A 22,200-nucleotide genomic window follows, 5' to 3' on the forward strand; every position below is an offset into this window, starting at 1 on the left:
ATCCCAGAATACACGACATTTCTATAGGAAACAAGATGTGAACATAAGACTCAATGAGTTCGATGGTAGTAATAATACTTAGGACTCAATTTATAATCTAATCAAATTAGATGAAGTACAATCATGAAATGTCCCATATTTTTCTCCTATGACCTTGTATAATGCTTTTACCGAGTAGAAAGTTCCTAAATCTACCCACCCAAGTAATTTTTTTACCCTGTTTTTTTTTTGTTTGTTTGTTTTTTGTTTTTTGTTTTTTCAGTGGTGGCTTATTTGGCCTCCCCAGGTTGGACTGGAGCATCAGTCGTGCCCGGGTTCATCACAGGACAGATACTCAAGACACCCTGATCACCATTAGGTGGACTTGAAGGAGCCAAAAACGGTCGCAGTGGCTCCTCAACAGAGACTCTCCTGAATGTATAGACATGGGAACCACCTTCAGCATCAAAAAAGGAAACATTCTGCATGCCCATATCCAGAAAAATCCCCACTCGCTGTAGCTTGCCATCTACGAAGAGGAAAGTCAGCGGCACCGTGCTGGCAGAGAGGCGGCTTCCAGCCCTCAAACTCACAGTCCAGAATCCACGCTCTGTGGTCAACTGGATCCTCCCTTTGCGGTGAACAGATTCTCTGCAGACTCCCAGGTCCCATTCTGTGCTTGTTCCCACGTCCACCTCCCAGTAGTGGCGGCCACAGGTAAATCGAGGGGAGCCCAGGACACAAATGGACAAGTCAAATCTCTCGGCACGGTCTTGCCAATTGTGTCTGATGTGCCCACTTTGGACGCTCCTGAGGTCGTCAGAAATGAGGAGGAAGTTGTTGGCTGTGTCACCATCCAAGGTCATATCCACTGTGAAAAGGAAAACAAGTTGATCATCAAATGGACAGAAGCCCACCCCATGCCTCTCCTCTACTTCGCAGGCCCAGATATCTCTTGACTTTGGTTTAATTCTCTTCTTCCCCCAAAATCAAAACTTTTCATAAGGCAACTTCCCTGACTGGTTCAAATTCTCATAGGTATGCTTTGTGGCAATACCTGACTCTTATTCACAGTAGCAATTCTTATTTGACTTTATGTCACGTGTTTGCTTCATTGAACTTTTACTCATTTAGAGTGGAGGGTCTCTGAACGCAGACACCATGACCCCCACCTTGATGCATGGATAAATAAATGATAATTAAGACAATGCAAGTGGCCAATATTAAATATGTTTCTGCTTCCATATTGTATTGCTCAATTCAGTATCTAGAGCCTGATTCCAGGCCTTTGTTTTCCATGTTTGTAAACAAATTAATTGTGCACGGTTCTGACAGATGGGATATCTCTGCAGCTGACAATATGATGGCAGAGGTGCCAGTCCTGGACATTAGGAGGCTCCAAGGCCAAGAGGAGGAGGGGAGCCTTAGATGAAAGAATGTTTTCCATTCTACATGGGAGGTGAGACCTTAAGCAAAGCCATGGTAAATTTTGCAGCCAAGAGAAAGGTATTTGAAAGTTGTTAGTCATAACTGACTGATTGTAGAGAATAAAGGCGGCCAATACAAAGGTCAATAATGTAAGGCATTGGGTATGTGGTTGACAGGTGAAGCTGCCAATTCTCATGAAGGAGGCAGTGAGATCTGGCCTAGAGAAAATTAATTGTCCAGAGCATTCTGAAAAAAAAAAAAATCTACAGAACTTATTATCCTTCAAGTCAAAAAACTGATATGATCACCAACATAGATTTTATAGATTATGGTAAAACTTGAGGGAATTGATTGCTGTTTGATAGTGAATTAGGGAATGAAATGAATGGATATGGACAAGGAAGGAGGAAGAATGTTCCAAACATGACGTGGACAGGGTGAATCTGTCCTCCATATTTCAGCACAGCGACAGTCAGGTAATGTTAGGTGAATGAGTAAAGATCATGGCTGTCACGGCAGAAGCGACCAGTGTCGGGGACATCATAGGGACCCACCACCATTTATAGGTGTAATTCTTTGCCCAGGTTAACCATAATCTCTTCATGTAAATGTCCCTTTTCTCCGGAGTTATGGAGAGTGATAGCGTTTTCTGTAGCCAGGACCACTGTTGAAGCCCATGGGGCATGGATGAGGAGACCAGCGTCTGCAGCTCGCCCCACACTCACAGAAACAAACACCGTAAGCACTCCATTCCAAACTCTTCTCAACCCTGGGGTGAGGTTGTTTAGTACAGTGGGTGCCAATATTCGCCCTGCATTAGACTTCCCAGGCCCATCTCAATGTCAGAGTCCTGGGAACCTTTGCTAGAGAGAAATTCAAATTCAGTTGCTGTATGTTTTTGCTACTCAGCAAAGTCCCCAAGACAGAGGGATCAATCCTAAGACTTCCCAGTTCAGCATCTGCATTTTAACAAAATCCCCAGGTAATCTGAGCACAGTAAGTTTAGAGAATCCCTTGTCTAACCCATGACATAGACATTGGGTTTGTTGTTGTTGTTGTTGTTGTTGTTTGTTTATTTTTGAGCCGGAGTCACGCTCTGTGGCCCAGGCTGGAATGCAGTGGCGCGGTCTCGGCTCACTACAAGCTCCGCCTCCCAGGTTCACGACTTTCTCCTGCCTCAGCCTCCTGAGTAGCTGCGACTACAGGCGCCCACCACCACGCCCTGCTAATTTTTTGTATTTTTAGTAGAGACAGAGTTTCACCATGTTAGCCAGGATGGTCTTGATCTCCTGACCTTGTGATCCCCCTGCCTCAGCCTCCCAAAAAGCTGGGATTACAGGCGTGAGCCACCGCGCCCGGCCTTTTTTTTGCGAGATCACCAGGTGATTCTCTGTGTTGTCAGGGCTGAGAATCTGATGATGAAAAAGCATCTCAACTTTAGATGCCAGACAGAAGCTAATCCCCATATGGAATAGGGGGCCAATTGCACAAATGATTTTTCCTGGTCTGGTCCTGGGAAGGGGGCAGGGTATACAGATTCCTTACCTTGGAACTTGCGCATCCTTGGGTTCATCTGCAGAATCTTCTTCAGCTTGGGCTCCAGTTCCTTGATGTGGGAAACCAGCCTCTCTAGCTGCCGATGGGGCCTGACTTTGTTCTTCTGAGAGACCACAGAACAGCAATAGCAAAGTAGGTCCTCCCCATGGGGCTCCTTCTGCAGTGAGTTGATGCACTTGAGGCAGACGCTGCATCCACACTCCAGGGACATTGGTTTTTCTAGATAGTCTGAGCAGACAGGACAGCTGCTCGCTTCTTGGAAGAGTGCAGCCATGTCCACTGCCAGGGGAAAAGTGCACAAGGGAAGAAAATTTCCATGAGGTGAAAGCCTGTTAGTTGTGACAAGTGACAAACTTTTCATACCTAGAGGTATTGTGTTCCAGCTTTGTCACTCCTAGAACAAGGCCATGAGTACAAACACTCAAGCACATCCCCCCGCCCCCGTCTTCAGAGATCTGAAGTTCTACTGGGAAGGAAGTCACAAATCATCACTGTGCTCTGAGCTGAGGTGGAGGAAGGGTTCATTCTCCTGGGGACCCAGCAGCTGAGCCTGAGCCAGTGACACGGCAGCACCCATGTGAGGGGCAGTGAGCTGGGGTCACTTCACCTCCTCCTAGGGCAGCCCGAGCAAGAGACTGATTGATGAACATAAGAATTAGGGGTTGGGAAGCCAGGCGTGCCTGTAATCCCAGCACTTTGGGAGGCTGGGGGTGGGTAGATCATCTGAGGTCATCAGAAGTTCGAGACCAGCCTGATCAACATGGTGAAATCCCATCTCTACTGAAAATACAAAAGAATTAGCCAGGTGTGGTGGCAGACGCCTGTAATCCCAGATACTTGAGAGGCTGAGGCAGGAGAATTGCTTGAACCTGGGAGGCAGAAGTTGCAGTGAGCCGAGATCGTGCCATTGCACTCCGGCCTGGGCAACAGAGTGAGATACCATCTCAAAAAACAAAAAAAGGGGCTGGGTGCAGTAGCTCACATCTGTAATCCCAGCACTTTGCAAGGCCAAGGCAGGAAGATCCCTTGAGCCCAGGAGTTTGAGACCAGTCTGGGCAACACAGGAAGATCCCATCTCTACAGATAATACAAAAATTAGCAGAGAGCAGAGATCTCGCCAGGTCACTCCAACCTGGACAACAGAGTAAGACCCTGTCTCACCATAAAAAAAAAAAAAAAAAAAAAATTACATCCTTCTCCAGCCTTGGAAATTAATACCAAATTGACTGCCACCATTCCTAGACTGGGGATCCAGGGTGACTGGTTTCCAACTCTGAGGCAGTGCTCAGACAGCCTTTGTTGAATTCATTAATTACAAATTTCTCTCATTCATCCCCCCAAGTCATAACCCCCATTTCTAGACATCTAAGGAGGAAAAACACACACAGTCATGGACTCACCTCTTCTGCTGGAAGCTCCTCTGTCCTCCAGCTGCTTCCACCAGGAGCTCAGGTCTTGTGGGGAAGAGGCACATGAGGGCCTTTTATTGGTGAGATTCCCACCTCCCACTGGGTCACACCCTGCCACACCCTCTAACCTAATGAGGCTTTGATTTGATTATAATAGGGAGTTAGGTTTTTATTGGTGATAAATCTCCAGCTAATTGTAACTTTACTAAATCCTTCATCCTGACAGTGTATTTTTCTTTCATATGAAGGTAAGATTAAATTGCCTTTATATTAAATTAGGCTTAATGTACTAACTTCAAAAGCTTATTTTAGAGATGTTTCCATCAGTTGTCAGGAAAGATAATGCCTGTAATATGTTGTAGGCTTCAAGCTTTGCTTGGAATCCTAAAGTATTAAGCATGATTGGATTTGCAATTTTACAAAATGGTTTAAATTCATATACATCAGACTCAAAGGTAATAAGGGCATGCATCCCATTGAGGAAAATCTAGGCAATTTTTATTTATTTCCATTGGTTTATTTCTGGTTTTGAAAAAATTTCATACTTCTTAGGAAAAAATTAAATAATTACTATTGTGACAAATGACCATTAAGCTTCTTGGACCCTGAGTACTTCAGAGAGTGTTAGGATAAAAGCCACAGTTAAAAAAAAAAAAAAAAAAAAAAAAAGATGATTTTCTAGTGAAACTTGAGTTCTCAGATAGAAATTGCTACCCGTGATGTGAGTTGTGCTTTCTTCCATTTGAATCAACCCCGAACCTTTTCCTTTTCATGCCTATCTGTGTAGTGGGATCTTTACTGCTTTGTTTTCAAATTTCAAATAATTTGAATATAATCTTGTCATTTTCCTTATCCCCCTTGGCAAATATTAAAGGAATTTTCTCTTTTTGCATAATTAAAAATAAAGACCTAATTTTGGTCAGCTTTAAAGATGATCCCTCATGGGATTAGAGGACTCTGAGAGACTCAGGTCTTGTTTTGGTTTACTTTTTTTCTCTTTACTTTCAGTTGACATGTAATAATCGTACATATTCATGGCACACTGTTAATATTTTCACACATGCATAAAGTGTGTAATAATCAAGTCAGGATAATTAGCACACTCTAAAACATTTATTTCTTTTCTTTCTTTTTTTTTTTTTTTGAGACAGAGTCTCACTCTGTTGGCCAAGCTGGAGTGCAGTGGCACGAACTCGTTTCACTGCAACATCCGGCTCCTGGGCTCAAGCGATTCTCCTGCCTCAGCCTCCTGAGTAGCTGGGATTACAGGTATGTGCCACCATGTCTGGCTAATTTTTTTTTTTTTTTTTCAGTAGAGATGGGGTTTCACCATTTTGGCCAGGCTGGTCTCGAACTCCTGACCTCAGGTAACCCGCCTGCCTCGGCCTCCCAAAGTGCTGGGATTACAGGCATAAGACACCTCAGCCAGCCAACATTTATTATTCCTTTGTGATGGGAACCTTCAGAATCCTCTTAGCTTTTTGAAAATATGCAATCATGTATAAGTAACCATATTTACCCTACAGTTGTGTTAGAGTCCATTTCTCCCAACTAGCTGTAATTTTATATCCAATTACCAACCTCTCCCCAAGCTCCCCTCCCCCTTACCCTTCCCAGCCTCCACCAGAGCCCATTTCTCCTATCTAGCTGTAATTCTGTATCCAATAACCAACCTCTCCCCAAGCTCCCCTCCCCCTTACCCTCCCAGCCTCTACACCCACAATTCTATTCTCTGCTTCTGTGAGCTCAGCATTTTTCTTTTAGCTCCCATACAGGAGTGGGAACATGCGGTATTTATCTTTCCTGACCTGATTTATTTTGCTTAACATCATGTCCTCTAGGCTGAGACTCAGGTCTTGACCCAGAGAACCGATGAATCTGCGGGTATCATGGAAATGGCCAGGTTAGCGCTTAATTTGTACTTAATTCATAAAATAATAGCTTTGTTTTCAAATTCCAAATAACTTGAATATAATCTATTTCCCCCTCCTAAAGTGTATCACATATTAAATGAAGAGTTTTTCTTTGTGTATATATTTTTAAAAGACCTGCATTTAGTTCTATTAAAAATGATGTACAGGCCGGGCGCGGTGGCTCACACCTGTAATCCCAGCACTTTGGGAGGCCGAGGCGGGCGAATCACGAGGTCAGGAGATCGACACCACAGTGAAACCCCGTCTCTACTAAAAATACAAAAAATTAGCCGGGCGTGGTGGCAGCGCCTGTAGTTCCAGCTACTCGGGAGGCTGAGGCAGGAGAATGGCGTGAACCCGGGAGGCGGAGCTTGCAGTGAGCAGAGATCGTGCCACTGCACCCCAGTCTGGGCAACAGAGCGAGACTCTGTCTCAAAAAAAAAAAAAAAGATGTACAATGGGATGAGATCACTCCTTGGGATTCAGCGTCTGAGCAAGAAAACAAAGCTTGGGAGACAGTGTGTAGGGAGCCCGGTGAACTTTACGTGATTGGAATGAATTGGATTCCGGTCATAAAGCAACCATTTGGGGTTTGCTCTTGGCTGGATTCTGGGTCACTCCACATACACATATAAAGACAGAGTCCAGCCCTGGCGTATCCTGTATGTGAGAAAAACTTTCTGCCAAAACCAGGCTGGATACAATGTAAAGAGTATGAGAATGACTCATGAAATGATCAGATTGACAAGATGATCCTTTCAGCTGCTCCAGGGAAGAAGGAACAGACAGCAAGATAGATTTGCGGAAGAGTTGTGACGTCAGTGAGCCAGCAGCACAGTGCAGGGTGAGGCAGCCAGAGCACAGAGAGGCAGCAAAAGCCACTTGGACAGGTATGGGAGGGACACGGAGCCACGGCCCATAAAACCCAAAAGACAACTGTAACAATACTTTTTAGTATTTAAAATGCAATTCCTAATTAATCTACTTCATTGACGTTCATGATTTGAGACGTTCCATATTTTTCTGCTGTAACTTTGTTCCATTATCTTCTACCAAGCAGAAAAGTTTCTAGCATTGAGCATAAAGTGAGCGTCTAAATGGTTTTGTGGCTAAAAGTTTATTTGCCCTGCTCAGGAGAAACTGTAGATTTGTCATTGCCAAGATTAATCAGAGGACAGATACTCAGGAAGCCTTGGTCATAATTGATCATTGAATCTGCAAGAGCAAAAAATGGGCACAGTGGCTCTGCAGCAGAAATCTTAGCAAATGTAAAGATGTGGGTCCCATCATTAATGTTATAAAAGGAAATCATTCTCATACCCATATCCAGGAAAACGCCTACCCTGCATAGCCTGGGACTCACCCAGAGGGTGGTTAAAGGCACAGTGCTGGCTGCAAAGAGCTTCTCTTTCCTCACACCCACAGTCTAGAAGCCAAGTTCTGAAGACAACACAATTCTCTTGTCGATTAACAGATTCTTTGTAGGCACCCAAATCCCATTATTTGTCTGTCCCCACATCTACCTCCCAGTAATGGCGTCCAGAGGTGAAGCAAGGGGAGCCCAGGACACAGATGACTTGTTTGTATCTCGGCACACTCTCTGTGGTTCTAAGAAATCCACGACGGACCCTCCTCAGATCTTCAGAAATGATGAGTCGATTGTTGGCTATGTCAATATTCAGTGTCATACCCACTGTGGAAAGAAAAAAGGTAAATCAGCAAATAGAAACTTCCCGGCATTCCCCAATTCCACAGAAGTTCTTACAGAAGATTAAAACAGAATTGTAACAAGTCCCTCTTGTTCATAGTAAGCATTCTTTTTAAAAGTTTGATTATTCAAGATTTTTTCTTTCAGGACATGAGATCCATGAAGGCAGAAACCATGTCTGTTGCTTACTCTCAAAATCACAAAATTTAGCAGACTCTGTTCAAATATAGATATCTAATGAATATTCTAGATGATGGAAAAACTTCTTATTATACTATTAGATCAGGCTGTGTATGGCGGCTTATGCCAGTAATACCAGCAATTTGGGAGACTGAGGTGGGAGGATTGCTTGAGCCAAGGAATTTGAGACCAATCTGGGCAACATGAGACCACATCTCAAAAAAATTTGTGTGTGTGTCTGTGTGTGTGTCAGAAATCCAGATTCTCAACCAGCCTAGTCCAATAGAACCAGAATTTGCATTTTAAAAAAGATCTTCAGGTAATTTTAAAGTTTTCCATAGACATTAAAAAACATTCAACAATACTTTGAATAACATATTTTAAGCCCGTATATCCAGAATTATTGTCACTTCCACTTGGGGTACACCCATGTTTCAAGGGCTCCATAGCCACTGGTGGCTACCATATTGGGCAGCACAGGTCTAGGGTATGACCTTAATATTATATTTTCTTCAAAATCTTCTGTTGTCTCTAATCTACACTCACAGCTGAGAACTGTTGTTTGGCAGGCATACACATTTTAGGTGCCAGAATTTAGCTAATGCCCCTATTTGATGGAGAGCCTTTTGAACAGTTGCTTTTTCCAAGGCTGTTGGTGGGCTGAGTGCAGGTTGTACAGATTTCTTACCTTGGGACTTCTGCATCTTTGGGTTTTAATATAGAATTCTTCTCAGCTGAGGCTCCAGTTCCTTGATTTTGGAAACCAGTTTTCCCAGCAGGAGATGGGGACTGACATCTTTTATAGTGACCACAGAGCAGATGGTGCACAATATATCATCCCCATTGGGCTCCTTTGGAAGTGAACTGATACAGCAGAAGCAGCAGAAATATCCACACTCTAGGTATGTCGTTTTTTCTTTTTTTCTTTTTTCTTTTTCTTTTTTTGAGATGGAGTCTTGCTCTGTTGCCCAGGTCGGAGTGCAGTGGTGCGATCTTGGCTCACTGCAACCTCTGTCCCTGGGTTCAAGCGATTCTCCTGCCTCAGCCTCCTGAGTAGCTGGGATTACAGGCACCTGCCACAGCGCCTGGCTAATTTTTGTATTTTTAGTAGAGACGGGGTTTCACCATCTTGGCCATGCTGGTCTTGAACTCCTGACCTCAAGATCCACCCACCTTGGCCTCCCAAAGTGCTGGGATTACAGGCGTGAGCCAATGCGCCAGGCTGGTATGTGGATTTTTCAAGATAAGATAGGCAGCCGACACATCGACTTGCTTCTTTAAAATGTTCTGCCATGGCCAATGTCTGCGGAAAAGGTACATAATATTGGAGTTTAATGAGTTGAACGACAATGCTCCTTGGGACTCTTTCACTTTTACGTGCATAGAGACGTATCAGTGCCTGCTATAAACAATCACTAGTGATAGGTGATAAAAACACTATAAAATACATATAAGAAGAGTCATGGCCTTGAACTTCTAATATCGGAAATGCTCGTTGGAATGAAAGACATGATTCCTCAGCTGAGAAGCTTGTGTTGTGAAGGGTCTAGGCCCAGCAGTCTAGCCACATGTGGTTCTTGAGCACCCCAAATGGGGCTTATTGGAATTGAGATGTGCCTTCAGTGTAAAATGCGCACTGGATCTTGAAGATGTATGAGAAAAAGAGAATGTAAGTTATCTTGTTAAGAACTTTAGCCGGGGCCGGGCGCAGTGGCTCAAGCCTGTAATCCCAGCACTTTGGGAGGCCGAGACGGGCGGATCACGAGGTCAGGAGATCGAGACCATCCTGGCTAACACGGTGAAACCCCGTCTCTACTGAAAATACAAAAAATTAGCCGGGCGCGGTGGCAAGCGCCTGTAGTCCCAGCTACTTGGGAGGATGAGGCAGGAGAATGGCGCGAACTTGGGAGGCGGAGCTTGCAGTGAGCCCAGATCGTGCCACTGCACTCCAGCCTGGGCGACAGAGAGAGATTCCGCCTCAAAACAAAAAACAAAAAACAAAAAAACCCAAAAAAATTAGCCGGGCGCTGTGGCCGGCGCCTGTAGTCCCAGCTACACGGGAGGCTGAGGCAGGAGAATGGCGTGAACCCAGGAAACGGAGCTTGCAGTGAGTGGAGATCGCGCCACTGCACTCCAGCCTGGGCGACAGAGCAACACTCCCTCTCAAAAAAAGAAAAAAGAACTTTAGCCGGGTGCGGTGGCTCACGCCTTTAATCCCAGCACTTTGGGAGGCTGAGGCGGGCAGATCATGAGGTCAGGAGGTCGAGATCAGCCTGACCAACACAGTGAAACCCCGTCTCTACTAAAAATACAAAAAAAAAAAAAAATTTAGCTGGGCGTGGTGGCACGCGTCTTTAATTCCAGTTTAGGAGGCTGAGGCAGAAGAATCACTTGAATCGTCTCCAGGAGACAGAGGTTGCTGTGAGCTGAGATCGCACCACTGTACTCCAGCCTGGGCAACAGTAAGACTCCATCTCAAAAAAAAAAAAGAACTTTTAAAGATTGATTACATGCTGAAATAACACTTTTTAAATTAAAATTTTACAGTTTGTAATTTAATGTGGCTACTAGAAAACTTATAATTGCATATGTGGATTACATTATATTTCTACTAGACAGCCATGGTCTAGACTCAGAGACCCTTCAACGCCCCTATCCCCTGCAAAATTCTAATCTGGCTGTGGCAAAAACCCTCCCAAGTAGCTGAGAGGTTGAGTAAGTCAAAGAGAGAAACTCCATCATCATCTCATCGGGTTGGCCACGCGACAATTAAGGAAGATGAGGATGGTCATTTCTCCAGACTGGGTACTGAAAATTTAAGTTCTGCTGTCTGCTTCTAGGAGAGGACCCAGGGTCTCTAAGTTTGAGGTCCCTGACATTGAGCTGACCTCAAACGATGTTGCTGAATTCATAGTGACTCCATCCTCCGGCCCTTGCTCTCTAATATCTGCCCTTGGTAGGAATCTAGTAAGTCAAGAAAAACTACATAAGCCTGGATGTGTGTCTCCTCCACTAGGCTCTCCCCTGGCCTCCAGCTGCTTCCAACGACTGCTCAGTTGTGGGTGAGCTCCACTTACAAGGGGTTTTTATTGCGAGAGCCCCTCCTCCCCCCTCATTTACTTATCTTCCTTGATCCTGCTTATCTTCCTTAATCCAATCAGATTTTGATTTAATTATGCCATAATTTTAACTGAGGCTGTAAACAGGTTACCCCAAGGAAAGATTATTTTAACTTAAAGGTGTTTAAAATTGATATAGACAGGTGTTGCCACCTCATTCTAAATTAGGCCATGTATATTATGGGTGTTGATAAGATTTGGGATTTCTGTAGCTATCAGCATAGGAAAAATAAAAAGATTCAGAATTAGGACTGAAACTGTTACAACGAAATATCTGACATCAAGATTAATCTATGAATAGAGCTAGTTTGAAGCAGTTTTCTCATGAGAATAATATCTCCTCATATTTTGATCAAAGAAATTTATCAAACTTACCAAGATGTTTTTTCTAAAATCACACTCATGTGACCATTTATTTAAAAGCACTTTTTCTCCAAGATTGTGAAAATGCACATTTAGAAGTTTGGTTTAAAAGAAACCCTAAAACTGTTCACATACAATCAAGCAGAGTCTTACAAGATCCTGTTTTTGTTGTTGTTTTGTTGGTTATGGTATTAATACTAAGATTTTAAAATAACTTTGATAATTTTACCGTTTCCATTGCATCATAATATATATAAATATAAAAGTATACATATTTAAACGCATATATATACATTTATAAATAAATGTGTGGATACATTTATTTAAATGCACACTGGATTTGGAAAGCTAAAAAAGAATTAAATTATCTCATTAAGATATTTGAGTGTCAGGCGCCTGTAGTCCCAACAACTTGAGCAGCTGAGAGGGGATGATGCTTGAGCCCAGGAGTTCATGACCAGCCTGGGTATCATAGTGAGACCACCCCACTGCCCCCCAAAAATGATCTTTGAAAACTGCATTGTGTAAACATTGTGTAAACCTATGTTTAAATGGCAAAACATTTTGCCAATTAAAATAATTGTGACTTGATTTTTTTTTTAACTTTCTTTAATGTGGCTACTAGAAAATGTATAATTACATAGATGGGTGACATCATATTTCTATTGGACTCAGAGCCCCTCCAACTCCCTGACTGGTTCCACCTGGCTGGGGCACAGACCCACAGCAGTAGCTGTGATGTTAAGTTAAGTCAATGAAGGAGCCTCATTCATCATCTCCTAGAGAAGGATTCTCCCCCCACCTTATTCACACCTGGCTTCACCTCTTTAATCTGGTTATATTTGTACTTGATTCTGGCAGAAACAAGATTTTTTTTTTCTAATGATAGATTACCACAAACATTTTAACTCAACACTGAACTAAAGTTTCAAAGTGGATTTCATCTTCAGAAACCTCGTGTGAATACCATTGACCCTTGAGCAACCTGAGTCTGAAATGCACAGTTCCAATTACATGAGGATTTTCTTCCATTTCTGCTACCCTAGAGAAAGCAAGCCCAAGCCCTCATCTTCCTCCTCCTCAACCTACTCAGTGTGATGACAAGAATGAAGACCTTTATGATGATCCTCTTCCACTTAGTGAATAGGAAATAAATTTTTTTCTTGTGATTTTCTTAATAAAAGTTTCTTTTCTCAACCAGGTGCGGTGGCTCACGCCTGTAATTTCAGCACTTTGGGAGGCTGAGACCAGCGGATCACCGGAGGCTGGGAGTTCAAGACCAGCCTGACCAACATGGAGAAACCCCATCTCTACTAAAAATACAAAATTAGCCAGGCATGGTGGCACATGCCTATAATCCCAGCTACTCAGGAGGTTGAGGCAGGAGAATTGCTTGAACCTGGGAGGCGGAGGTTGCGGTGAGCTGAGATCATGCCATTGCCCTCCAGCCTGGGGAACAAGAGGGAAACTCTGTCTCAAAAAAAAAAAAAAAAAAAATTATTTTCTCTAGCTTACTTTCTTGTATAAGTACAGTATATAATACATATAGCATATGAGATGTATGTTAATTGTCTGTTTATGTTATCAGTGAGGCCTCCGGTCAACAGTAGGTTATTGGTAGCTAAGTTTCTGGAGAGCCGAAAGTTATGTAGTTGTTTTTACTGCTTGGAAGTCAGTGTCCCTAACCCCCATGTTGTCCAAGGGTCAGCTGGATTTCGAAATTTCAAGACCATTGCCTCTAGCCAATATTTTTATTGGCCTTCACACAAAATCGGTCTGGTACATTTAATTTCATTAATATTACTCTGTGTGTGTGTATATTTGAAAAAAGTTGATACTTAATCTGTAAAGCACAAAATGCTGGGTAAAACTCCCTTTTAATTTGACAGTGGTATTTTCTTAAGATCCAAAACCTTCAGCTTTAGTAATTAATATTCACTCCTTGCTAATACCTGATATAAATTCTCACTCACTTTAGCTCAACTCTTTAGAATATGTAATAGAATGCAGGTTGGCGGACACACACCCTATTGGCTGAGGAGTCAGGTAGAACCAGGTGAGGTTTCTCCATCTGCCTTTCCAGAGCCATTCCTCTCTTTGATTTTACTGTCAATCAATGACGAGAAAGAAGCAATTATGTATTGCCATCTTGTTTACTATGAGTTGAAATGTAAAAATGTAGGGGTATCAAAAATCATGAAGCTTATTTTAAATGTTTTCTCAATTCAAAACATGGGACGATCATAAAAACAGTTCCTGAATTGTACTGATTTTAAACATCCCTGTTACCGAACACTCAGTGAAGTTTGAAGGACTTTCGTTGTTGTTAAGTATTTCCCCACTGATTTTGGCCTTTGCTTCTCAAAAACAAAAAGCAAGAGCAGGTTTTATTTTTTGAGTCATTATTTCCGACAGATTTAACTACACTTGATTAATGGAGTAATAATGAAACTGCCCAGAGTGCTCACAGCTATCCCCCCTGCCCCATTCCCTGTCCCCTAGGTGATGTTGTGTCTAAGTTTACAAAGAGACCTTGTCTTTTCTGTCCTAAATCCCAGCTTCCCCTCTCCATCCCACTTTCCGAAATGCCTTGGGATCCCATGACAGCTCAGTTTAATCAAACATATCTGTTTTGATATCCTTGATAACTGCAGATGATAGGAGTCTAAATGTGCAGGTACACGTTCAGCCTTCCTTCTCCCTTGAACCTTTATCCCTGAATGACATGGCTAAGCTCCCCTACACCCAATGCCCCCCATCAAATGCTCGTTCCTGTAGAATCTTTCATTTTATCCCAAGCAAATGATTTCTATGTTGTCCTCCCATGACAATTTAGACTAAACACTTCTAACAGAATCTGCTACTGTTTTAATTTGTATCAGTATAATCTTAAATGAGACAAAGTTTTTTTGTTTGTTTGTTTGTTTTTTGAGATGGAGTCTCGCTCTGTCGCCCAGGCTGGAGTGCAGTGGTGCGATCTTGGCTGCCTGCAAGCTCCGCCTCCCGGGTTCATGCCATTCTTCTGCCTCAGCCTCCCGAGTAGCTGGGACTACAGGCGCCCACCACGACGCCTGGCTAATTTTTTGTATTTTTAGTAGAGACGAGGTTTCACCGTATTAGCCAGGATGGTCTCGATCTCATGACCTCGTTATCCGTCTGCCTCGGCCTCCCAAAGTGCTGGGATTATAGGCATGAGCCATCGTGCCCAACAAACGAGACAAGGTTAAGAGCTGCATCTGTGACCTGGATTTTGGATGTGAAATATAAGGACTGGCAAAAAGTAGACAACTAATAATTGGTATTAGGTCAATATATAATTTAATTTTTTTTTTTTTTTTTTTTTTTTTTTTGAGACTGAGTCTCACTCTGTCGCCCAGGCTGGAGTGCAGTGGCCGGATCTCAGCTCACTGCAAGCTCGGCCTCCCAGGTTTACGCCATTCTCCTGCCTCAGCCTCCCAAGTAGCTGGGACTACAGGTGCCCGCCACCTCGTCCAGCTAGTTTTTTGTAATTTTTAGTACAGACGGGGTTTCACCGTGTTAGCCAGGATGGTCTCGATCTCCTGACCTCATGATCTGCCCGTCTTGGCCTCCCAAACTGCTGGGATTACAGGCTTGAGCCACCGCGCCCGGCCTAATTTAATAATTTAAATCAATCTGGTTTCCTTCATATTTTCTCCATATTTTCTCCTGATTTTTATCTTCCTTGTACTTCCCTGATCCTCTGGAGGTCATCCTAAATAATATTACAGCCCAACTGAAGACAGCAAATTCTTTGGTCAGCCAAAGAATAAAACAAAGGAAATTTATTTGAGTCGTGGCACAGCATCGAGGTGGGGTAATATGAAGATTGTCTACAAATTGTGATTTCTTATCTCAGAAATAAAAGACAATTCTCATAATACTTGTGCTTTTTCAAAGATTTCCAGCTGGGTGCGGTGGCTCATGCCTGTAATCCCAGCACTTTGGGAGGTCGAGCCGGGTGGATCACGAGGTCAGGAGATCGAGACCATCCTGGTTAACACAGTGAAACCCCTTCTCTACTAAAAAAAAATACAAAGCATTAGCCAGGTGTGGCGGCGGGCGCCTGTAGACCCAGCTACTCAGGAGGCTGAGGCAGGGGAATGGCGTGAACTACCACATGAAGTGCAGAAATGTGTAAGGCCTATAATTTTTACACTTTTTAATTATTTTTAAGGTCATGAGCATGTAAAATACTGTTTACATATGTAAAAATATGCGTAAGTACCACTAGATAGCTTATTTTGAAGAGATAGTGTCCAAATTTTTATCCAGAGTAGATCAGTTGCAGTTTCTTAGGTGTGGGGGTGGAGTTAACAGAAGCCGGGGAGGGATCCAGGACTAAGGCCATTCCAAAGTGCTCAAATTAACTACACTGAAATGACTGCAATCAGTCACCTAAAGCATTTGTTGCTAATAGTAGATCATCTCACTCACTGGATCAAAGCTATCTCCTTTTCAAATGCAACAGCTAATAATGTAATTAAAGCATTAATTGAGAATATAGTGCCCAAATTTAGGTTAATAGAGAATACTGACTCGGACAATAGAACCCATTTCACAGCCCATGTCATTAAGAAGCTATCCCAAGTTCTAAACATTAGAGGGGAGTATCATACTCCTTGGCATCCACCTTCATCAAGGAGAGTAGAAAGGATGAATCAGACCTTTAAGAACCACTTAACCAAATTAGCTCTAGAAACTCATTTACCATGGACCAAATGTCTTCCCATTGCCTTATTGAGAATCAGGACAGCTCCTCAAAAGGATCTAGGCCTGTCTCCATATGAAATGTTATATGGATTGCCTTATTTACATACCTCAGCTGATGTTCCTACATTTGAAACTAAGGATCAGTTCCTCAGAAATTATATACTTGATCTCTCCTCTACCTTTTCTTAAGACCAAAGGACTCTTAGCACAGGTGCCACCACTAGAATTTCCAGTGCACCAGCTGCAACCCGAGGACCACGTTCTCATCAAAAGGTGAGCGGAAAAGAAACTCGAGCCCACCTGGGAAGGCCCCTATCTGGTGCTGTTAACCACCAAGACTGCTGTCCGCACAGCCGAGAAAGAATGAACCCATTATACTCAGGTCAAAAAGGCACCAACAACCTCTGGGTCTTGGGCTGTAGTCCCAGGACCATGCCCCACCAAGTTAAAGATAAGGAAAACAGGCTGGGCACGGTGGTTTACGCTTGTAATCCCAGCACTTCGGGATTTCAACTTTGGTCAGTTGCCAGGCAACCTGGTCAGGCTTGTGGGCTGGCTGAGCCTGGCATGGTGACCTCCTGAGATGCTGTTCCAGGAAGCCCTCTCTGGGCAACCCAGTCACCTCCCTTTCTCACCAACCTTCTCCTCCAACTGCAATAGTGGTGGTGCCACCCTGGTGAAGCACCAGAGCAGGATCTTAACACCAAGGCAAGCTCCTAACATCATGACAAGGACTCTGCATCTTCTCCCAACATGACCTGAAGGGCCACATCTTCAAGGCACACTTTTACACATAACCCCACATCCACAAGGGGCAGATTCACTATCAGACAGCATCAGAGAACAATTACAAAGGAAAGGTAAACTCGCAAAACTCTTATCTGCAGTGGTCAAAAGGTAAACGACAAAAGTTTGTTTGTGGGAGATCTGTTTAAAATGAAATAAAAAACAGAAATCTTGGCTGGGTGCAGTGGCTCACACCTGTAATCCCAGCAATTTGGGAGGCCGAGGCAGGCGGATCATGAAGTCAAGAGATTGAGACCATCCTGGCTAACACAGTGAAACCCCGTCTCTACTAAAAATACAAAAAAAATTAGCCGGTCGTGGTGGCGGGCGCCTGTAGTCCCAGCAACTCGGGAGGCTGAGGCAGGAGAATGGTGTGAACCCCAGGAGGTGGAGCTTGCAGTGAGCCGAGATAGTGCCACTGCACTCCAGCCTGGGCGACAGAGTGAGACTCAGTCTCAAAAAAAAAAAAAAAAAAACAACCCAGAAATCTTACTCTGTGAAGTATTTTGTCTATGTGCTCCTACTAACAATTCAGTTACAGCCTATGAAAAAGCTTGTGCAAATTTTTGTTTATTTATTTATTTATTTAGTATTATTTTTTTTTTTTGAGACGGAGTCTCGCTCTGCCGCCCAGGCTGGAGTACAGTGGCCGGATCTCAGCTCACTGCAAGCTCCGCCTCCCGGGTTTACGCCATTCTCCTGCCTCAGCCTCCCGAGTAGCTGGGACTACAGGCGCCCGCCACCTCGCCCGGCTAGTTTTTTGTATTTTTCAGTAGAGACGGGGTTTCACCGTGTTAGCCAGGATGGTCTCGATCTCCTGACCTTGTGATCTGCCCGTCTCGGCCTCCCAAAGTGCTGGGATTACAGGCTTGAGCCACCGCGCCCAGCCCCGCTTGTGCAAATTTTTAAGTACAGCAATTGCTGTGGATTGAAAAACCTTTTAATAGATATAAACCAAAACACTTGGGGTACACCAAAAAAGAACTTACAGGGAAAAGTTTGTACTTTTTTACTCCCATTAAAATTATGAGAGTGCTCTTGTAGTCTTGATAGTTTTGATAGTTAAAAATATTATTCTTTTTGTTCCTTATAAACTTGATAGAGAAAAAACATTTAAATGTATATGTAATTTTGTATTTTATTTATGTTTTACTTAGCTCTCAGCATTGGGGAATATTTTAATCTACATTTTACAAAAATCGCCACTAAGATGAAGCATGTTCTTCTTTCTTGAGTGTATTTCTATTTCTTGAACTGTGTCCTCAGCCCATTTGTCTACCATAGTTTCAGCGTTCTTGTTGCCTATTTTTATAGGTCACTGTGTCCTGAAGACACTGTTCCGTAATACCACTCCCCCAAGGGGGAACAGAAAGACCGCATGCCTTACCGAGCTTCTTGCCACCATAAAAGTGAGTGTATTTAGCACAGGTAATGTACCTAAAGAAAAGAGGAAGATAATGCTACAACCACCACCTTTATAAAGAGGACAGAGTCTTTGGAAGTGAGTAATCTTTGCTCATTCAGCAAATGCTTATTAAATACCTACTATGGGCTGGGCACAGTGGCTCACGCCTGTAATCCCAACACTTTGGGAGCCCGAGGCAGATGAATCACTAGAGGTCAGGAGCTTGAGATAAGCCTGGCCAACATGGTGAAACCCCATCTCTACTAAAAATACAAAAATTAGCCAGGTGTGATGGGGGTGGGTGCCTGTAATCCCAGCTACTCGGGAGGCTGAGGCAGAGAATTGCCTGAAGCCCGAAGGCAGAGGTTGCAGTGAGCCGAGATCGCACCACTGTACTCCAGCCTGGGAGACAGAGTGAGATCCCTTCTCAAAAAAAAACAAAAACACCTACACAACAGACATGGGGGCCAGACACAGTGGCTCACGCCTATAATCCCAACACTTTGGGAGGTCAAGGCAGGAAGCTCACTTGAGTCCAGAAGCTAGAGTCCAGCTGGGGCAACAAAGTGATAATCTGTCTCTACAAAAAAATTTAAAACTTAGCCGGGTGTGACAGCTCGCACCTGTGGCCCCAGTTACTCCAGAGGCCACTACACTGCAGCCTGGGGGACAGAGGGAGACCCTGTCTCAAAAACAGACAAAACAAAAACCATAAAAGTCTCCACCTATGGGGGAGCAGTGGATGACGTGAGAAGTGGTGAGCTCCTGAAAGAGCCAGCAGGACCTTCTGATGGACAGGAAGTGGTGAGAGGTACCAAGGCCAACTCCCAGAGATCTGACCTGGGCAAACTGGGTAATGGTGTGACCACTGAAATCTGAAGGATAGGGAATGTTAACTTTAAAAAAATAAAAAAATCTATAAAGTTAGAAAGCAGATTTTATTTCTTATAATGGGTTATAGCCTGCAAAGTGGCCATCCAGCAGGCTGGGAAGAACGGCCTCCAGCTGAATCCCAGAGATAGGCACCCTGAAGGAGGAGGGGCTGGAAGAGGAGGAGCCTTATGCTGAAGAAGTTGGCTAACCATATATATATTCAACAGGTTGCAGAAGGAGCTCTGAATATTCATGAAGATGGTCTTGACATATGCATATTAAATAAGCATGTAACATATGACCCATGTTCTCTTTAAGGTGGAGACTTAACATTTAAATGTATTCTAATTAGGACTTATCATCAAAAGATCTTTTCAGGACCAGAGGGCATGCAAAGGAGCAGCCTCTGTAAACCGGCCAGGGCCTGTCCATGGTCGGTGGTCTTCTTCTCAGGAGAAAGTCACTGAAATCAGACTCTTATCCAATCAAAGCTGCAGTTCTGACTGGTAGAACAGGGGTTCAGTTAGTCAGTGTCTGTGCTGGTGGGCTATAATTGTTTTAATATTGCTTACTGAAAGCCAGTGCTTGTTTAGCTGCTAAAGAAAAAGAACAACTTTGTGGCAGTTAGGTGACAGTTTATTCTTTAAGTGTAGGGGTGGTGGGTGACTTAACCAGGGAAGTTGTCTGGCATGACTGTAGGTTCTGTTTATAATTTGGTATCTTATTGCCACGAAGAGTCTGTTTTGTCAATTACATGATCTCTATTTCAGCATTAATGCTGGTCAGTTGTGTCTAAGCCACAAAACGGAGGGAGATATTACGAGGTACGGCTGACCTCCATCCCATCATGGCCAGGAACTCAGTTTTAAGGTTTTCCTGGGGTTCTCTTGTCCACACGGGTGTCTGTTCAGCCAGTGGCGGGGGTAGTGGGGGGAGTTAGGATTTTATTTTTAGTTTACAGGGAGGAGCAGGCTCAGGAGCTGAAAATCAAGAGTTCTGTTTAAGGCATATTAAATTTGAGATGTCTAGGCCGGGCACGGTGGCTCAAGCCTGTAATCCCAGCACTTTGGGAGGCCGAGACGGGCGGATCACGAGGTCAGGAGATCGAGACCATCCTGGCTAATCTGGTGAAACCCCGTCTCTACTAAAAAATACAAAAACTAGCCGGGCGAGGTGGCGTGCGCCTGTAGTCCCAGCTACTCGGGAGGCTGAGGCAGGAGAATGGCGTAAACCTGGGAGGCAGAGGTTGCAGTGAGCCGAGATCGCGCCACTGCACTCCAGCCTGGGGGACAGAGCAGGACTCTGCCTCAAAAAAAAAAAAAAAAAATTTTGAGATGTCTATCAGTCCTCCAGTGGAGATATCAAGTAGGTCACTAACTACACAAGACTGGAGAAAGCAACTTATAGATGACTGGGAAATTATATCACCCACAGGGAATGTTTATGGAAAATAAACCATGAGATCTGAGAGAAGGGAGGAGGGTCCAGAAAGGAGACTGGGAAAAGAGAGACCACTGAAGTCGATGGACACAAAAAGAACGTGACATCCCAGATACCAAAGAAAGGTTTCACAAGGAGAGAGTGATCAACAGTGTGACATACTGTAGAGAAGCCCAACAAAATGAGGACTGAGGCTGGCCGGGCACAGTGGTTCAAGCCTGTAATCCTAGCACTTTGGGAAGCTGAGGCGGGCAGATCACCTGAGGTGGGGAGTTTGAGATGAGGCTGACCAACATGGAGAAACCCCATCTCTCCTAAAAATACAAAATTAGCTGGGTGTGATGGCGCATGCCTGTAATCCCAGCTACTCAGGAGGCTGAGGCAGGAGAATCACTTGAACCCCAGAAGTGGAGGTTGCAGTGAGCCAAGACTGCACCATTGCACTCCAGCCTGGGCAACAAGAGTGAAACTGAAGAACTGAGGATTGAATACTAGATTTAGCAACAAGAAGTCGCTGGGGCCTGTAATCCCAGCACTTTGGGAGGCAGAGGCGGGCGGATCACGAGGTCAAGAGATCGAGACCATCCTGGTCAACATGGTGAAACCCTATGTCTACTAAAAAAAATACAAAAATTAGCTGGACGTGGTGGCGCACGCCTCTAGTCCCAGCTGCCGAGGAGGGTGAGGCAGGCGAATCACTTGAACTCGGGAGGCCGAGGTTGCAGTGAGCCAAGATCGCGCCCCTGCACTCCAGCCTGGCGAGAGAGGGCGACAACATCTCAAAAAAATATATACGGAACTGGGAACCTGATGAGGTCGAACTTGAGGGGTTCCAAGAGACTCAGAAAACAGTATGAAGCCACGGGTCTCTCACTTGTTCTGAACAGAAAGAAACCATGGCGGCAGCGGGAGGGGAATGTGGGGCACGGGGCACGGGTGGATTTATTTTATTATTTTTGAGACAGAGTCTCGCTCTGTTGCCCAGGCTGGAGTGCAGTGACACGATCTTGGCTCACTGCAATCTCTGCCTCCCGGGTTCAAGCGATTCTTCTGCCTCAGCCTCCCAAGTAGCTAGGATTACAGGTGCCCGTCACCACGCCCGGCTAATTTTTGAATTTTTAGTAGAGACAGGGTTTCACCATGTTGGCCAGTCTGGTCTTGAACTCCTGACCTCAGGTGATCCGCCCACCTTGGCCTCCCAAAGTGCTGGGATTACAAGTGAGCCACCGCGCCCGGCCTGGTTTGCTTTAAAATTAGAAGGCTCTGTAGCACTTGTGCAGGCTGATCGGCATGAAAAAGAACACAGGGA

At 44.2% G+C, this 22,200-nt stretch overlaps 1 protein-coding gene across 1 annotated transcript; it reads right to left on the minus strand.

The window, feature by feature from the left end:
* Window positions 1–269: 269 nt before the first annotated feature.
* Window positions 270–4,326, minus strand: RFPL1 (ret finger protein like 1). The gene is made up of 2 exons (XM_007975336.3): window positions 2,953–4,326; window positions 270–850 (listed from the first exon to the last, which is right to left on the minus strand). The coding sequence occupies exons 1-2, from the start codon at window positions 3,323–3,325 to the stop codon at window positions 270–272; spliced, it is 954 nt and encodes a 317-aa protein (XP_007973527.1). The 5' UTR covers window positions 3,326–4,326.
* Between the last annotated feature and the right edge of the window lie 17,874 nt (window positions 4,327–22,200).

This window comes from Chlorocebus sabaeus, chromosome 19, assembly GCF_047675955.1.
Source record: "Chlorocebus sabaeus isolate Y175 chromosome 19, mChlSab1.0.hap1, whole genome shotgun sequence".
In the NCBI taxonomy this organism is placed as follows: domain Eukaryota; kingdom Metazoa; phylum Chordata; class Mammalia; order Primates; family Cercopithecidae; genus Chlorocebus; species Chlorocebus sabaeus.